The sequence below is a fragment of the Malania oleifera genome, chromosome 12 (genome assembly GCF_029873635.1).
Source record: "Malania oleifera isolate guangnan ecotype guangnan chromosome 12, ASM2987363v1, whole genome shotgun sequence".
Classification (NCBI taxonomy): domain Eukaryota; kingdom Viridiplantae; phylum Streptophyta; class Magnoliopsida; order Santalales; family Ximeniaceae; genus Malania; species Malania oleifera.
Window position 1 is genome coordinate 65,367,216 of NC_080428.1, and position 16,736 is coordinate 65,383,951.

The 16,736-nt window shown below is 35.0% G+C and overlaps 1 protein-coding gene across 3 annotated transcripts in view; it reads left to right on the forward strand.

The window, feature by feature from the left end:
• Positions 1-14,619: 14,619 nt before the first annotated feature.
• Positions 14,620-16,736, forward strand: part of LOC131143742 (uncharacterized) — a 28,500-nt gene continuing 26,383 nt past the window's right edge. Inside the window, exon 1 of one of the 3 annotated variants that reach the window (XM_058092023.1) lies at positions 14,620-16,555. In XM_058092023.1, coding sequence (XP_057948006.1) covers positions 15,122-16,216 — 1,095 coding nt within the window. In that variant the 5' untranslated portion in view covers positions 14,620-15,121 and the 3' untranslated portion in view covers positions 16,217-16,555. The remainder of the gene's footprint in view (positions 16,556-16,736) is intronic. The other 2 variants (XM_058092024.1, XM_058092022.1) reach the window with 2 other exon arrangements.

Consider the following 16,736-nt stretch of genomic DNA (forward strand, 5'->3'; position numbering starts at 1 on the left):
TTTCCCAAAATAAAACCTTGAACAAAGATGATTATGATAAAACAAATGTTAAAATATTTTTGAAATGATGAGTGAGAACAAATTGAAAGTTAAATTTCATCCTAACATAATCATTAGGCAGTTAGAGGAGCTCAGCTCCATTCCTATAGAAAGAACATAAACGACTCATATGCATCACTTTCATTTATTGAATATCGAGGCTCTTCTGAAATTCCTGAACATTATATTCAGTTCTTAAAACTTTATAATTTGATATAGAATGTTCATAGGTTATTAACTCTAAAGTATGCCTTAATATACATTTTCTGATGCATCAATGGTCTATAGGGACAACTATACTGATCAGGTGATAAATATAGTTGATATATATTCAGTATAGTTGGCTTAAGGAGTGCAAAAAGAATTGCTTATACTGCATGACATGCTTAATGAAATTAATTTTTGGTTAGTATAAGCAACTGTGTTCATCTAAGCTCGTAATTCAAATTGATAGGGAGAGCATCTAAATATAAATTCTAATATTGTTTTGCTCAAGAACATTTTCAGCTTAGATCTATTATGAATTCACTGTGGCATGTGCTTATATGAAATGATCTTTGTGAAAATCTTAAGTTGATATATATTTCCTTGCCACACGTTCTTTGTGTTTGCCATATGATCTTGAATGCGATTGTTAAAACTTTAGGATCATTATGGTTGTGGTTTTCTGGTTATATTTTTGTATGTGCTTAATTGACAAACTAGAAAATTGGTGTTTGCTTGATCGCTAAAGCTTCTTTTTTAGCAAGCAACCATCATTACTTTTTGCAAATATCAAAAGGGGATATATGTAACACCCCAGACCCGCCACGTGGGGCCCGGAGTGTTAAGAGACGGACACGCGTTTCTGATACCATTCACGCAGCGGATAATAGTAAAGCAACCTCAAATATAATATACCAGAGTTCTATTATTATACATTATCAAACACATTTCACACATCCACGTTCTCTATAATACAAAACCTGATAGAAATTTAATAAAGCATTAAAACTAAGACATAGCCGTTTAAGTCTCACTCACAAAACTACCCTGCCTTAGAGCTGTCTAAGCTTGATCTCTTGAATAACTTTTAAAGATTTAACATATGACGGGGTGAGACACCTCTCGGTAAGGAAGAAATAGTTTATAATAGTGTGTGGCTGAAGTGTTTATAATACAATTTAAAATATCCATCTCAGGTGTACACATTGTCCACAAGAAGTCCAGATAACGTGTCCATAGTCACACAAGATCAACGTCTTTATCATCCAATCACATACCCATAACCATCAGTATTTTAATGTTAGTTTCCGAGAATAGGGAAATCTACCCGCCCATACAAGTAGGTCCCTTCTGCTCTAGTGCTAACACCAGGGTACTCACCTTTCTCAGTAAGCCCTCGGGTTATGTATCCAAGTAAAGACACCAAGAATGGAGAAGATCACCTGCCCATACAAGTAGTTTCCCTCTACGCTGGTATCCATAAATAATTACCAAAGTACTCGCCTTCCTCAGCAAGCTCTCGGGTGGAGTAATCTACTTTACCCAAAATACTTAATTAATTAAAAGTCGTACACAACTGACACAATCGCTTCATAGAATTTCATAAATACACCCATATCATAATTATTCAACACAGGATCCACACAACACATATGTCCACACAGGACTAATCAATCCACAGCATAAATGTCCACACGGGACTGATCCACACAGGACTAATTAAATCACATCGCATCAATGTCCACACAGGACTAATCAAAGCACAGTATAAATGTCCACACAGGACTGGTCCACATAGAACTAATCAAATCACACAGCATCAATATTCACACAGGACTAGTCCACATAGGACTAATCAAATCACATAGCATCAATATCCACACAGGACTGGTCCACATAGGACTAATCAAATCACACCGCACCAGTGTTCACACAGGCTACAAAACAAACACTCTGTTCATAGTAAATAAGTAAACAACCTCCTCATACCACTGCCAATGTTTACCTCCCGATATAAACGTCCTTATAACAACCTCCTCATACCGCTGCCAACGTTATATGACAGTTATACCATGTACAATATAACGACTTCCTCATACCACTGCCAACTCTATATCGCAATTTACATAAACCCCAACACAATTCAACCGCAAACCAATCATGCGACACATCCATAATTCTACCACATAACACACAACATCAGTATCCACAATCAATCAATATATTCAACCAGGCAGACTTCACAGCCAAACAATATTCGCGGTCTCGATAATTCCTCATTCCACATTAATCACAATCATTTAATTATCAAAAATGGTTTCAACCACACGATTTTTTCCAATATAATTTATCTATAAAAAAAAAACATTATTTTCAATACCAGTAAGGTATAAAAAATTATACCTGTATGTATATAAAAATTCATACTTGAAACTAGTCGTTTAAAAATTATGAAAAAGCTATTATAAAATATTTCCCTTTACCTGCTCCTCGAAATTCGACCCAAAACAACAAAACGAGATCCTGTAATTCAAAAATTCCAAATTCCTCAAATCTTAGCAAAACACCCTTACAACACTTCCTGGGCTCCAAATAACAATTCTTGCTAAAGAAATTCCAAAATAATTCACTTACCTTGGTTTTGGGATGTTTCCCAAACTACTTAAATCAAAGATCTACTCCGCTTATATTGCAGAGAATCTTCCCAGGAGTCTCGTGGTAGTTCTAATCGTCGAACCGAACTAAATCTGGCCCGGAATCGAAGAGAGAAGGTGGAATGGCCAAAGGTTTTAGAGAGAGAAGGAGAACGTGCAAAAAAATTTCGCGCTGGAATGAAAAGAATCCACTATTTATACACAGGGATTCGTCGACAAGACACATCGATTCCTCGACAAGTCCCAGTATATAGTTCGTCGACGAGATAGCCAACTCGTCGACGAATTTAAGTCATGCGAAGAACCCCTCTCGGTAATTCCTCGTCGACGAGGCACGTACCCTCATCGACAAGCTAAAAAGAATATTCATCGACGAGACCAATCTATTCATCGACAAATGTTTGCTGCCACTCTTTTAGAATTTATTCTTTCTTCCCTTTCTACCTTCTTTATTATCTTAAATTATTTAAAATTTCCCGGGTTGGTACATTCTTCCCCCGTAAAAAGAATTTCGTCCCCAAAATTCGTTAGTCACCCATTTACACACCATTAAACTAATTAACCACATTCATAATTTCCAAACAACTCTAACATGTGCAACATCAAATCATGCAAGGTCATACAACGTTAACACATATACTAATGTAAACATATTACACATAAGCATATTACCTGGGCCCTTAGTGTTGCCCTCTTTAGGTGTACCCATTATATAGACACGCACTGGGCCTCCGCCACTGCGAGGCACCAGATTGTTCCTTTGATTCTGACTTTGGTTTGGGGTTGGTGCATTATTCGGCGGTTCTTGACATTCCTAAGCTATATGTCCCTGTTTTCCGCACCTGTAGCATATAACGCCCTTGCCCCAACATTCACCCCAATGTCGTTGATTGCACCTAGGATAATGGGGGCATAACGAGTCGCCCTGTCAACCTCGATCACCTCTTTCTGACCCCTGGCCTGCTGCATCTTTGTCTCCCCTTCCATCTCATTTCTTCCCTAACCTGATGAGTTATTCCTCGTAACAGCCAAGAGGTGTCAATCTCGTCCCCTCTAGAAGCTCCCATCTCGCTTCCTCCTCCTTCATCCATACCTTTGCCTCTAGGATCCATCCTTGAATATAAATGTACAACAAAGGCAATTTAGAATCTCCACATCATTATATATTTGATATACACATCATAACGAAAAACCAAATTAATATCCATATCCTCAATTAAACATCCAACATCCATTTATTCCACAATCATCTGAACTTCCAATATTTAAATTCCTCGGTTTCACAACTCGGAAACATCACCGTTAATGGATTTACCGTGGTTTTATGAAGCCGTCGACTAATTCAGAAAATCACAAAAGTCCATCAAAGGATTTCTACCTCCAAGTTACAAAACAACCTTAAACTCCTATCAATACCCTATTCTACCCATTCCTACCCTTATTCAATTCAAACCTATACTCTGGTATTAATACTTCTAAAGTCTGCAAGACCGTTATGCTCTGATACCAACTGTAACGCCCCGGACCCGCCACGTGGGGCCCGGAGTGTTAAGAGACAGACACGCGTCTCTGATACCATTCACGCAGCGGATAATAGTAAAGCAACCTCAAATATAATATACCAGAGTTCTATTATTATACATTATCAAACATATTTCACACATCCACGTTCTCTATAATACAAAACCTGATAGAAATTTAATAAAGCATAAAAACTAAGACATAGCCGTTTAAGTCTCACTCACAAAACTACCCCTGCCCTGGAGCTATTTAAGCTCGATCTCCTGGATAACCTGAAAAGATTTAACATATGACAGGGTGAGACACCTCTCAATAAGGAAGAAATAGTTTGTAATAGTGTGTGGCTGAAGTATTTATAATACAATTTAAAATATCCATCTCAGGTGTACACACTGTCCACAAGAAGTCCAGATAACGTGCCCATAGTCACACAAGATCAACGTCTTTATCATCCAATCACATACCCATAACCATCAGTATTTTAATGTTAGTTTCCGAGAATAGGGAAATCTACCCGCCCATACAAGTAGGTTCCTTCTACTCTAGTGCTTACACTAGGGTACTCACCTTTCTGAGTAAGCCCTTGGGTTATGTATCTAGGTAAAGACACCGAGAATGGAGAAGATCACCTGCCCATACAAGTGGTTTCCCTCTACGCTGGTATCCATAAATAATTACCAGAGTACTCGCCTTCCTCAACAAGCTCTCAGGTGGAGTAATCTACTTTACCCAAAATACTTAATTAATTAAAAGTTGTACACAACTGACACAATCGCTTCACATAATTTCACAAATACACCCATATCATAATTATTCAACACAGGATCCACATAACACATATGTCCACACAGGACTAATCAATCCACGACATAAATGTCCACACAGGACTAATCAAATCATACCGCATCAATGTCCACACAGGACTAATCAAAGCACAGTATAAATGTCCACACAAGACTGGTCCACACAGGACTAATCAAATCACACAGCATCAATATCCACACAGGACTGGTCCACACTAGACTAATCAAATCACACCGCACCAGTGTTCACACAGGCTACAAAACAAACACTCCGTTCATAGTAAATAAGTAAACAACCTCCTCATTCCACTGCCAACGCTATATCGCAATTTACATGAACCCCAACACAAGTCAACCGCAAACCAATCATGCGACACATCCACAATTCTACCACAGAACACACAACATCAGTATCCACAATCAATCAGTATATTCAACCAGGCAGACTTCACAGCCAAATAATATTCGTAGTCTCGATAATTCCTCATTCCACATTAATCACAATCATTTAATTATCAAAAATGGTTTTAACCACACGATTTTTTCCAATATAATTTATCTATAAAAAAAAACATTATTCCATAATATTTGCTAAAGAAATTCCAAAATAATTCACTTAACTGTGTTTGGGATGTTTCCCAAACTACTCAAATCAAAGATCTACTCCGCCTATATTGTACAGAATCTTCCCAAGAGTCTCGTGGTAGCTTCTAATCTTCGAACCGAGCTAAATCCGGCCCGGAATCAAAGAGAGAAGGTGGAATGACCGAAGGTTTTAGAGAGAGAAGGAGAACATGCAAAAAAATTTCGCGTTGGAATGAAAAAAATCTACTATTTATACACAGGGATTCGTCGACGTGTCCCAGTACACAGTTCATCGACGAGACAACCAACTCGTCGACAAATTTCAATTATGCGAAGAACCCCTCTCGGTAATTCCTCGTCGATGAGGGTTCATCGACGAGACCAGTCTATTCATTGACGAATGTTTGTTGCCACCCTTTTCGAATTTATTCTTTATTCTCTTTCTATCTTCTTTATTATCTTAAATTATTTAAAATTTCTCGGGTTATTACAATATATATTTATATTTATATTTATATGCATATGTATTTATTTTAATACTTTATGGCAAGAAAAAATTTCAAAACTAAAACTTTTTCTCTTACCTCATTATTATTATATACATATATGTTTTAAAAGTACTTAACTGGTTTAGTAACTACACATAAAAATGTATGCGAACTAGTTAGACTGTGTTTATGTTCAAACATATTCTTCATATACTGCATGTCTTTAAATTCAAATTTTCTCCGGGTCTCATGAAATGCTTAAATCGCAATGGTTTGAGAATATTTCTAGTTTAACTACGTTTTCATATCATTTAAATATTTTAATAACAGTTATATAGTTTGTGTGCTTAATTTCTAAACCTGTCATTGCTTTATACTCTATGAATTTGTTTGTACTGTAAAATGCATGACTATCATATCTTTTGCATGATTGATAGTTATATTCACGTTTTGAGAATACTAAGCTATTTGAGTAAGTAGTTTTGGATATCTTGTAAATATATTACTCAATCAGGTTACTTGTATACAAAGATTTTTGGGAAATGTTCTATTTTCAAATGACAAGCTGCCAAATTTTCTAAAAACCTTTTCCCAAATATATCTTGTATTCAGATGATTATTTGCCTATATACTTATATGTTTATTTAGGCCCTTTTTGATGTTGCCAAAGGGGGGGGGGGAAGTAGGCAAGTATTTATCATCATAAAAAAGGAGGAGATTGTTGACCCTATGGGTCATACCCAGTTTTGATAATGACAAATACTCTTTGTATTTGATGACTTTCAAGTTTGTGTGCATGATCATACTAACTGGATTATTTTGATGACATGTGACAACTTGAAGAAAATTGAAGACTCCGACATATTTGTTTATTGTAATTTATATTTATCATTTTGGGTCTATAATAGTAAATAGGAAATGGTTTGTAATAATCAATGCATTACATGCATGATAGGGTAGATAAGCTCAAAGAATTATTGAATGACCTTAGGGATCGTAAACTGATGCCAGATTTTTGGGGTTAACTCACAAAAACCATAGACTGTCTTTAGGACCTTGAATATTGCATAAAAATGTTCCTCGTAGTCTTTAAAATAAACATTATATAATTAGGGACAATTTAATAAAGGGAAAAGACCGAAATGCCCAAGGATGGCATGTTCGGTTGACCGAACTCAGTTACACTGAGATCTTCGGTCGACCAAACCCCCACTAGGTCAACAAGTTGACCCTTCGGTCGACCGACCATAAATGTAAAGCAACGTTATGGTCGATCGAACTAACACGTGGGGTTTTCTCAACCATACGGTTGATCAGACCTAGCCAAGCTTATATAGCTTGGTCGATCGAACATCTTGGGGTTAAATGTTGACCCTTCGGTCGACTGACCAAAAAATGAATTCCAATGCTCTGATCGATCGAGCATCCTTGGGAGATGCCCCAACCGCTTGATCGACCGAACCTCCTAGTTCAAAATGATCTGGTTGACCAAACTGCGCGAATTTGGAAAATCGCCTTTGAAACCCTCAAGATGATCAACCATACTTTCAGTTCAATTTTTTCACGGTAGACCGAACTAGGCACCACGGTTGACCGAACCATCAAGATGGTCGATTGACCCTCTTGGGTTGTCAAAATTTATCAAGGTCAAAAATGCTGTTATTTTTATTAACTTCACTTAAACTTTTGCAAAAATGACTCATATGTCCTGAATGGTTATAATTTTGGGGAAGTCTATATATATCCCCTCATTTGCAAAAATTAGTAAAAGATTAGTAAACATAATTAGCAAATATCCTTTGAATTTAAAAATGCCTATTTTTCATATTCAAGCTTCGTACTCCCATTCTTACTCATTCATATTGAAAATACCGCTTAGTAAGAGTGTTCTTGTATTTATCTAACCAAGCTTAAACTTTCACTTGCTCGTTTTGATTGAGATTAATTTTTCTTTGAGAGTAAACTTCTAATTTTTTTAGGGGGCTTCGTAAATAAACCTTCCGTAGGAAAATTTATTAGAACTTTTGAGTTTTGCATATTTATTACAATACTCAAGAGTTCATATTGCGTTTTGTTTGTGAAATACTATTTTACAAACCAATTTCAAATATCTTGTGTGGTTTATTTTGAGAAAAAAATTTGTTGAAGGTATTTGAAAGTGTGTTTGAAGATAAATACTATTTTACAAATAAACTTCAATATTGTGATTTATTGTGAGAAAAATATTTGTTGAGGATATTTGAAGTGCGCTTGAGATCTTTGTTGCTGCACTATGATTGTTACTGTTATTTTGACACAAAGATCTTTTCACATACTCTCTCACGAACTGATTGTCCTATTTGCATTAATCTTTGAGAGTAGACATTAAGACTACGCCGAGTTTATCATATCTTATAATTTAATAGTGTGTTAATTATATTGGTACATATCAGCTTGTGTAAGAAGCATTTCCGTATACGTAAATTTTATATTCGTTGTATTCCAGACGTGGGCCTGAAGAGGGAGACTAGCCTTATTGAATAGTCCTGGATTGACTTAGACCCGGTTAGGAAAGCTAGGTGCACAATCCTGGTAAGGTGTAAGTTGAGGTCAACCCCATGAATTGACCTGATTGTAACCGGTGCCACTTCACTCGTGAAGTGAGCCTTATAGTTGAATCCTTGCGCTGGTGAGCCAAGGCGGGGACGTAGGCACAGTTAGCCGAACCCTGATAACATATCGTGTGTCTGTTTATATTTCTGAAATTTATATTCCTGCACGTGTTTGTTATTATGTGAATGATACGCCTGATTTAAATTTTCGCATATTATACTTATCTGCGCATTTGGGATTACATAGGCAGACTCTAGGTTGTGTAATACTGCAAATGTCTAGTCAAACCTAGAGAAAAATTTTAAATACCCAATTTACCCCTCTTTTGGGAATACACCAAAGCTAATAAAGTGAGAGAGAGGGTATGGACTGATGAATATGTATATTTTCTTTTGGGTATATTTATGTTTTCAGAGTTGTGAATACTGGATGTTGGGTTATGTTTTTTGAGATGTATATAGATGTAAAAACTCTGGTATATTATGGAAGAATTGTTATTATTTTCGCTGCGTAATTGATTTAAAGTCAAGTTTAGGTAAATGGAACACGTGGCACCCGGGCCACTAGGCAGGTTCGGAGTGATATATTTAAAATAACACTCTGTTTAAATTGGGTAATAATTTACCACCTCTTTCAGAGGTTAAATAAACTATCTCATTTGGAAAATAAACGTTTCACCTCTTTAGGAGGTCGATTTTAACAAATTTTCGTAAGATTAAAAATATACCCTCTTCAGGACGTTTATCTTTTCGGGCGATTAAATATGTAAATGGGAAATTTAAATATATTGCCTCTTTAGGAAGACTACCTTTTCGGGAGATTTAAATATATATAGCCTCTTCAGGAGGACCATCTTACCATCTCTTCTGGTGGTACTTTTTAAACATTAAAAGACATATTCTCTTATGAAGAATATTATATTCTTGTGGAGTATAACTTATAAGAAATAAATAAATAAATAAAATAAGAATTAAAGAAATAACTTAGTTGGTTAGAGTCTCGTGCTGATAACGTGTTATAAAAGATGTAGAAAAATAAATAGGAAACTAAATAAATAGAGACGAGATAGAAATTTACATGGTTCGGCTATGCCTACTCCATGAGCTAATGGGATAAAAAACTTCACTATCACGAGCAAAATTCCAAGATGATTTTGAATCAGCTTTGTACAAAATAGATATTTCTCTTCTTTTTATCTCTCATTTTCTTTCTAAATACCTTACTTACTTCAAGTATGCAAGTGCGTATACAAACATGCAATGTATATACAAGCATCCAAAGATGTGTGTTCTAAATGTGAGGAGTAGGGTGCCCTTTTATAGGGCAATATGGATAACATGATATTTATTAGGATGGGAAAATGAAGTGGTGGAAGATAGTACAATGTTTTTACTCACTTTCCACCATAAATGTACGTAAATTTAATAAATGTTCAACCTCTCATATATTATATAATAAGGTATTAAATTTTACTCAAATTTTAAATTTAAAAGTTTAATTTGATATTAGTATGTCTATATCTATATTTTATTTTTTAAAATTAATTTCACACTTAAAAATTGACTCGTTGAAATTAAATTTATATTATTTATAGTGTACATATCTATAACATTTTTAAAATTCCATATAATGGATACAATTTTTGTAAATAATATGTTTTTCATTTAAATTTATCAATATCTGACAATTATGTTGAACAAATGATACAAAATAATATGTTAAATTCTAATATAATTATTAATATTAATCATTGAATCACATATATGTCCATTGTGAAGCGTGAGCCCAGTTTTTTAGTATTATATATTAATCTTGAAGTATGAGTCAAATCTTGGCGCTAAGGGTTTTTTTATTTTTTTATTTTTTATTTTTAACATCCAAGTTTTTTTTTTCCATCTCTATCTCTCCCACCCCACTCTCTCTCCCGTCACGCCGACTAGCAAGAAGGAATCCTTGTGGCCTTACTAATATTTTTTAGGTTTTTATCTTCTTTATCCTCTCTTTCTCTCTTGCCCCACTATTTCTCAAGTTAAGTGGGTCAGTAAGTAAAGGCGTTAGACTCTACTAAAATATTTAAATTTATTTTTAAACTCCTCTCGCTATGTGGGCCCATTACTTTTTAAAAATTTATCCTCTAAGCCCCCCCCCCTCTCTCTCCCTATCTTTGGCCCCACTAATTTTTTTTTTATTAATTTTAAAAATCTTCTCTCCCTTTTTTAGAAAGAAGTTTACAACTTTTCTTTTCAATACTTGTATATTATAAAATTAATTTAAATTATTAGTTTTTACTTTTTTATTTTTATTTTCATTTACATACATTAAAATTATAAAATTAATTCAAAGTTTATATTATTAAAAAATATAAAAATATACATACCATGTTATATTTATGTTTACATATATTAACACTTATAAAATTAATTTAAATTATTTTCAAAATTATAAAATTAGCCCAAATTTAAATTGTTAAAAGTAGCCATGGGTAGACACTATATGTGTTTGTTCTTTTTAAATTTGTACATTTATTTTGAGAAAATAATTATAAAAAAATAGGAGTTGAAAGGCATTTAAATTTATTTAAAGGAATAGTTATGATAAAATACAATGACATTTTAGGATAGTTATGAATAGTTATAACAATATTTAGATACATACTTAAAATTCAAAATGTATTATGTTTTTAAGGGGTTACATTAATATTCTTAATTATTAATTATTTTGAAATAATATTTATATAACAATAAATCTGGCATTTGTGAAAAATGACATGAAAGGGGAAATTCCCTTTATATTATTAGATATTAGAGAAATATAGAATTATGTATTTCACACATTTATGTTACATACACTAAAATTATAAGTGTCTGAAATTATTTTTAAAATATACAATATTATACAATTTTTTTACCCACTTTTTGCCAAAAGTTTTCCATACCAATTATATATAACAACAATATATAAATATATATTTATACATAAATACATAAACATATGAAAATTTAATAAGTGTTCAATACTTGCATATCTTATAACATTGTATTTAAATTTTACTCAAATCTTAAATTTGACATTCTTATTCAATATCAGCATTGATCTATATTTGTATTAATTTTTATAAATTAATTTCACACTTAAATTTATCTGTCATGAGTAAACTTATATAATGTATGATGTACATGTTTGTACCATCTTTAAAATTTTATGTACTACATATAATTTTTGTAAATATTGTTTTTTTTTTCTATAAATTTATCAATAATTGACAATTATGCAAACTAATGTATTAAATTATGATATTACTATAAGAATATATTGTTGATTGGTATACGCATAGTGTAACGCCCCGGCCCTCTAGGTGGCCTTGGAGTGTTACTAACATACATACTTTCTGATACCTTACATTTACAACCTGCCCAAATAAGGGAAAACAGGTATTCCATAATCTATATAAACATACACAGCGAAAATACAAACATCATCTAACAGAGTTTCTAACTGTTCTCCATATACATCCATACATAATTTAAAACATAATCTATTACTATAATCCCCAAAAGACAGACACTGACTAACATCTCACCAGCTCTGACAAGGACTGTCTGCTATTTAACTCAGCCCAGAAGAACGCTAGGCTTGATCTCTCAGAGGACTTGAAAATATATTTGTATGTTAGGGTGAGACACTTTTCAGTAAAATGTATTACATTATCATTAGTGTGTGGTTAACATGAGATTTTGTGTTTACATAATACTGTTAACATTAATCATTTAACTGACATTTAAAATAAAATGTATATTTAAAAAATACATGTTTTCATAATACCATACTGTTGACTCAGTATAGCCCTTTCTATAGTAAATGTCCCCATATATGCCTAGAAGATACAACCTGGTCTATAGGATTAGCGTCATCACGCCATCACATACACGTGCGACATGCTTCCCCCCATGATGGATTGTGCAGCCCGAAGGTTAGACCAAACAAATAGCCGATCGACTAATGCAATCAAACATAAAGTAGTACGATGGTGCCTACTTAATTTGTACCTGAAGGCCGCCCGAAGGGCGAGTCATCCGAAATTACTACATCGGATGGAGCCCCAGAAAACCTTTGGGGAGTACTTTACCTTCACCAATCGCCTTTCCCATCCACACTCTCGGTGTGTGGATTGCATCTCTACATACATTTAGTTACGGTACCGTGCTTATAACATAAGATCATCATAACAAGACTCTATTATCATATATGACAATTTACATCGTATATAAAACTGTATTCATAATTCATTTCATAAAAACTGTACATACTTCTGCTACATATTTGCTAGATACTGGCTTGGTAAAAACCAGCTTATCATAAATTCGGCATATAAAGCCGTCATATCTCATCTCTTGGCATAAAACCATCACACATATCTCGGCATATAGCCGTTACATTTTAGTATTATACAAAACCTGCTCATTTAATGTCAATTACAAATATACTCATGCCACACAAGTTTTCATCTGCTAACTCATACATACATTATCTACTTTATAACATAATTGCTACTGCTAAAACTGGGGTATAAATATCTTCAGGTTGTTATTTTTACCAGATATAGATATATAGCTAATTACGGGAAAAATGGAGATAACCAACCCTATCGTCTCTGTCTGGTTTTAAAATAAGCTTATGGTCTAATTTAACAATTTCTCAACCAGTGAAAACGTTCAAAAAGTCAATTTATATACTTTAAAAATAACATTCTTAAATTTTAACGGTTGGTTTCAAAAATAAAGTCGGTTAACCAAACCCTTCGAAAACCTTAGAAAAGCTGTGACTAAGTATATAAACATCATTTTAACATTCCATTCGGTTAAAACTCTTAAACATAACTGATATAATATAATCCCCTTACATAATTCCTAGAAAAGACCCGAAATGCTCGAAAACCGAACTCAAACTTTCCCCGAGTTCTAGAATCTATTTCGCTAAACTCATAGAGATTTGTCCCCTAATTCTCGTGGTATCTTCCGATAGTCGAAACGGATGACGAACGACGAACAATCGAAGAGAGAGAGAGAGAGAGAGAGAGAGAGAGAGAGAGAGAGAGAGAGAGAGATTGATTTTTAGATTTCTTAACGAAAAAGCAAACAAAAATCCTATTTATAGCCCCTTGATCCGGTCAAATTTGTCGACGAAATGACACTTTCATCGACAAACCACATAAGACTGTTTGTCGACGAAGGGAGGATCTCGTCGACGAACCCTAAACTTGATTTTTTCGGACATTCAGGATCTCTTCGTCGACGAGAACACTGGCTTCATCGACAAAGCCTATTGTTCAATGTTGAAATTTTCCTTTCTTTCTTTCTTATTTAATTTCTGGGTTTGGGTCTCTACACATAGCCAATGTGAAACACAAACTAATTTTTCTAGTATATTTTAATTTTAATATTTTTTTAATTTTATGTAAATTCGTTTATTCATTAATTTTATTTTGATAGTCCATAAGGTAAAATTGGATAAAACAATTACATTAAAAAATGAATCAAACAGTTGCAAATGATTTAGTTACAAATTCATGACAAATTCAAATTTTATTTAAACATTAATTGTCCATTTAGAGTGCAGTATTTAATGTTCAATATTATTGAAAACGTTACTAACTTTTTAAAAATTTAAAAGAGATTTGAAATTTCCATTTATTATTGGTTTAGCATTTTTTTTTATATAAAAATTCAACAGGACTAAACCGGTTTGACGCTGATGGTGTGCTTTGAATTTTGAAATACCAAATTTGAAAACCGTTTTCCTCCGGTTGTCATCTATCCTGCCCGCCCAATTGCATAAACCGCGACGCTACCAACCCGACCCGGGACCCGAATACCCATGAAACTAGCCTGTTCCCCGACTCGCACGTGTCGCATGGATCCTTGCCTTACCAATTCCAGCTACGTCTCTCTCTCTCTCTCTCTCTCTCTCTCTCTCTCTCCCCATGAGAGCTCTCCCTCCAGCTCCCGCCATTCCCTCGCTCCGTCTATGCCGTGTCTCGTCACTCGTGAGCTTCTCTCGATTTCCGCCATTTATTCTCAGCATGAAACCCTAGCCTTCGCGTGGTTCTCACTGTGTAATTCCGCTTTTACGAGTTCTCTGCTGTGTCGATTTCGTGAAGATTGGGTTTCTCACGTTCTCGGATCTGGAGCTCAGCATTGCCGTTGAGACCTCCCGCGTGTATCACCGGTTGCGATCTTCAGTTACGCAGGTAGGCAAAGGAAATTTTGTCAAAGTCGATGCTTATATTCTGCTTCGCGACTCTCAATTTGATTTCTATGGATTCGGTATGTGGAGCTTTAGTGATAGATCCGATTGTTATCGATGACGTTCTTGAAAATTTCAGGCGATAGTTCTGTAATTAATGCGTGCGTGAGAGTGTTTGTTTGAGTGATTTTTTTGAATTTTGAGGTTATCGATGGCAATGGAACTTCCTAGTGGAGTTGGTCCAAGAGTTAAGTTGCATTGCGTGAACCAAGGAGAGTCCGAAGAGTCGCATTCGCATACACAAGGTTTTGAGTTTGAGATTTCTGATGATGATGGTCGGTCTGATCATCAGTTTCGTTCTATGAATGCGTTGGAGATATTGAGAGAAACTGTTAGGATTCTCCGGTTCAATTCATGGGCATTCATGGGGATTGCTGCATTGTTAATTTGTCCCGTGTCTGCTGTTCTCCTCTCGAATGTGTTAGTCGATCAGTCGATCGTGAAGAGACTGACTATTCGGCTCTTGTTACTCGCCAGGGCAAGTGGACTTCCTTTGAGGCCTTTCATAAAACAGTCATGCTATCGTTTCTCTGAGATGGCACTTTCCACCGTCTTGTGCTTCCCTTTGTTCATCACGTTGTTGCTACTATCAAAAGCCGCGGTGGTTTATTCAGTAGACTGCACTTATTCCAGGAAGAAGTTTGATTCATCAAAGTTCTTCGCAATCATTGCCAAGATTTGGAAGCGCCTTGTTTCGACTTATCTGTGGGTGTGTATGGTTGTCATTGGTTGCCTCACTTTGTTTCTTGTTTTGCTTGTCGCTGTCTGCTGTGCCTTCTCCTTAATTGGGTTTCCATCCGATATAAATGTGTACCCTGCACTGATGGTGGGGATGGTTTTCTCTGTTGTTTTTGCCAATGCTATCATGATTTGTAACATTGCTTTTGTAATATCAGTCTTGGAAGATGTCTCCGGTCCAAAGGCACTGCTTCGTTCTGGTGGCCTAATTAAGGGGCAGACTCAGGTGGGTCTTTTCATATTTCTTGGATCCACCATTGGTATGGCATTTGTGGAAGGCTTGTTTGAGCATAGAGTGAAGACTCTGAGCTATGGAGATGGTTCTTCCAGGATATGGGAAGGGCCCCTTTTGGTGATAATGTACTCCTTTGTGGTGCTTATTGACTCCATGATGAGTGCAGTTTTCTATTTCAGTTGCAGGTCTTTTAGTATGGGAGCCTCCGGTGGAGAATCTCACTCAATTTTGGAAACTGTGGCATTGTCATCTGGATCAATGGATATTCAATGACATCATTGTGCAAACTGATGCATGACTTGTAAAGCTTCTATGACTTGAAATCATAAGTGCTGGAGCTGCTCATAGGATTTGAAGATTTTACTGCTAGCCATGAGTTCCTTAACCAATTACCACTGACAAGGAGCAAATTTGGGTGGATCATCTGAGTGAAGGGTTTATCATGTAGGTAACCTTACAAGGCTTTCAACTAATATTGATATATGATTCAGGCGCATAGAAGTGTTTCTGTGATCAATGAATGCAGGGATTGAATAGATGCAGCTCAAGGCCTGGCAAGTACAACATTTATGAATTGGTTGCATTCCCAATGGAAAAAATTCTGGACAATTGGTGAATATCAGCATCTTTGTATATCATGCATACCTTGCTATAAGTCACAGTTGATACAAAATTGCAATAAACTGTTCCAGCTTTATCTCTTTTCTGTCAAGAATAAACAATAACATAGTTACAAAGTTGAACGTCAAAAATATTTGAAGTGGGAATAGTCAGAATTTTTGGGTTGTAACTC